Source organism: Trachymyrmex cornetzi, unplaced genomic scaffold (assembly GCF_001594075.2).
Source record: "Trachymyrmex cornetzi isolate Tcor2-1 unplaced genomic scaffold, Tcor1.1 scaffold802, whole genome shotgun sequence".
In the NCBI taxonomy this organism is placed as follows: Eukaryota; Metazoa; Arthropoda; class Insecta; order Hymenoptera; family Formicidae; genus Trachymyrmex; species Trachymyrmex cornetzi.
In genome coordinates this window covers 29405-31701 of record NW_017300139.1, presented here as the reverse complement: position 1 = coordinate 31701, position 2297 = coordinate 29405, and the positions used below count along the sequence as shown (strand labels likewise).

At 37.3% G+C, this 2297-nt stretch overlaps 1 protein-coding gene across 1 annotated transcript in view; it reads right to left on the bottom strand.

Annotated features, from left to right (window-relative positions):
- Window positions 1-1783: 1783 nt before the first annotated feature.
- The window catches only part of LOC108768512 (Niemann-Pick type C-2c), a 2146-nt gene continuing 1632 nt past the window's right edge, over window positions 1784-2297 (bottom strand). Inside the window, exon 3 of the mRNA XM_018518961.1 lies at window positions 1784-2171. Coding sequence (XP_018374463.1) covers window positions 1903-2171 — 269 coding nt within the window. The 3' untranslated portion in view covers window positions 1784-1902. The remainder of the gene's footprint in view (window positions 2172-2297) is intronic.

Sequence of the window (2297 nt, the reverse complement as noted above, 5' to 3'; positions counted from 1 at the left end):
CGTCGTCGTCGCCGCCGTCGCCGTCGTCGCGTCGGTCGCAGTATAATAACGGCGTAACGCCGTAAAATAAAACTTCTTTACGTTCTCACGAGGAGACGGCGTGATCAAAACGATCAACGAACGATAAACCGGCCGTCTCGCGCCGCGCACCGCGCCACACCACGAAATCCCTTTCTCACTCGATACTCGACTAACTCAACTTTGACGCGACGTTTCATCTCCCGTCCCGCCGCTAATTTTCCCTCGCATCCGCCATCTTGCCGCAACTGCCGAGTGCCGCACCTATGACGTCGCGGACGTCGAGACGTCGACGCGTCCGCGCCGCGCCGCGCAACATGTGTATGATACGTATTGTATCTTTCCCCGTTTCGTCTCGCTCTCTTTCTCTTTCTCTTTCTCTCTTTCCTGTACGAGGAGAAACTGTGCTTCCTTCTTTCTAACATCACCTCTCGCGCCCATAGACGTAGCGTGCAGCCGCGGCCCACGCTTATTACGACGTAATGTTAATAAATTCAAGCGCATGTGTGGAATACATGTAAATAATATATTAAAAAGAAAAGTTTCAATCTCTTCTCACAAAAAACTACAGCATGATAAGAGAGGTCTAATTATGCTACATTTAATATACATTGCTTTATACCCGTGGTATATGATTGATTGATGTCGGAATAATGGATCGAGATGTAATACCGGACCGTGCAAAATCATATAAAACCTTTTTATCAATCATTTCCTGGAAAGATAATCGAAGCCATTTTCTCACTTCAAGCGCTTTTCGTAATATTAAATAGCTACTTATTTATACGATATTCAAACAAAATTGACCTATCAATTTTATAATTTACGAAAGGAACACGTATTCTATAAAGGTATTACTATTATAAAACGTTATAATCCCTACAACACAAAATATTGCAGCAATATTATATTTTGAAAGATTGCAATATTGTACAACAATGTCCGCAAAAATAAAATATTGCATACATATTGCTATAACATTATGCAATATTTTAATAATTATTTTAGTTTTATTAATTGCTAACATATTATTGTTTAGCATCATATTTCAAAACACATACGATAGAGTTATAATAAAAAAATATTCAGAGGCCTAGAAAACACATCCAAGGCTACTTCCCATCCGAGTGCTAAGTATCTCTCCGTCCTTGTTATTTACCGAATGTTAAACAAGAATGGCATGACACCCGAAGGAATACCCGAGTATAGGAATCCGAACACGCCTCAAAAAAGATTGGGAATGTTTAGGAGAACTAACTCGCTAACTCGATTGTCCTTATAGGACTACCTGGACATATTCTCCTTATGAGAAACGTATCCTTCTCGTGACAGGGCCGCGTATTTATTTATTGAATTGTAATATTGCAACAATATATTGCAACATTTTCTACAAAATATTAAAATTACAATATTTTGCAATATTGTTGCAATATTTCCAATACAATATTAAAATTTCAATATTGCACAATATTGCTGCAAGTTTTGTAATTAAATGTATATTACGTATATTACGCACTATTAAAATATTGCTGCAATCTTTCGTGCTGGAGGGGAATTTTAATTATTATTTAAATTAATTATGAAGCTCGTGATTAAAGTTTCGATTCTATTAAATAATGAAGTTGCACATGTTTTCTGTCACGCATTATTTTCGTATATAACATTCATTTCGAAAAAAAAAAACAATAATATAACATTGATGAAAATTTGATCCACAAATTTATTTAATTTTATTTATTACATCACTGATCTGTTACAATATTGTTCAAAAATTTAACAATTTATATCAAAGAATAAAGAATATTCGGGTAATATACTAATAGAAGAAGAGTTAAATTGATTGAAGCTATTGAGGTCGTGATATACGGGAGCCTTTTATTTTATTTATGGGTCAGTCACCTGGCCATCCAACTTGAAGCATACTTGCGAGTTGTTCTTTTCGTCGTTCAGGGAGAACTCGATGGTCAATTGAACAGACGGATAACCCTTAGATATCGGCATGAGGAGACTGTACGTTGCATTGTCGCCTTTGCTCAAAGGGCATTTGCTATTCATCAGAGACTCGCATGCATTCGGGTAAGGGTACGGATAAGTTACCGTGATCCCCAGGATTGTGACTCTCACGCGGACCGTCAGTTTTTCTGCATCAGCGACTGCAAGAGACATTACATAAGAATTTAAATGAGTTAACGATGGCCAGTGAATCCTTGAGCAATCATTTTTCAAATAATCGAGCCATCGAGAATAAACGATATTTCAAAAAGGCAGGGATGGGAAAG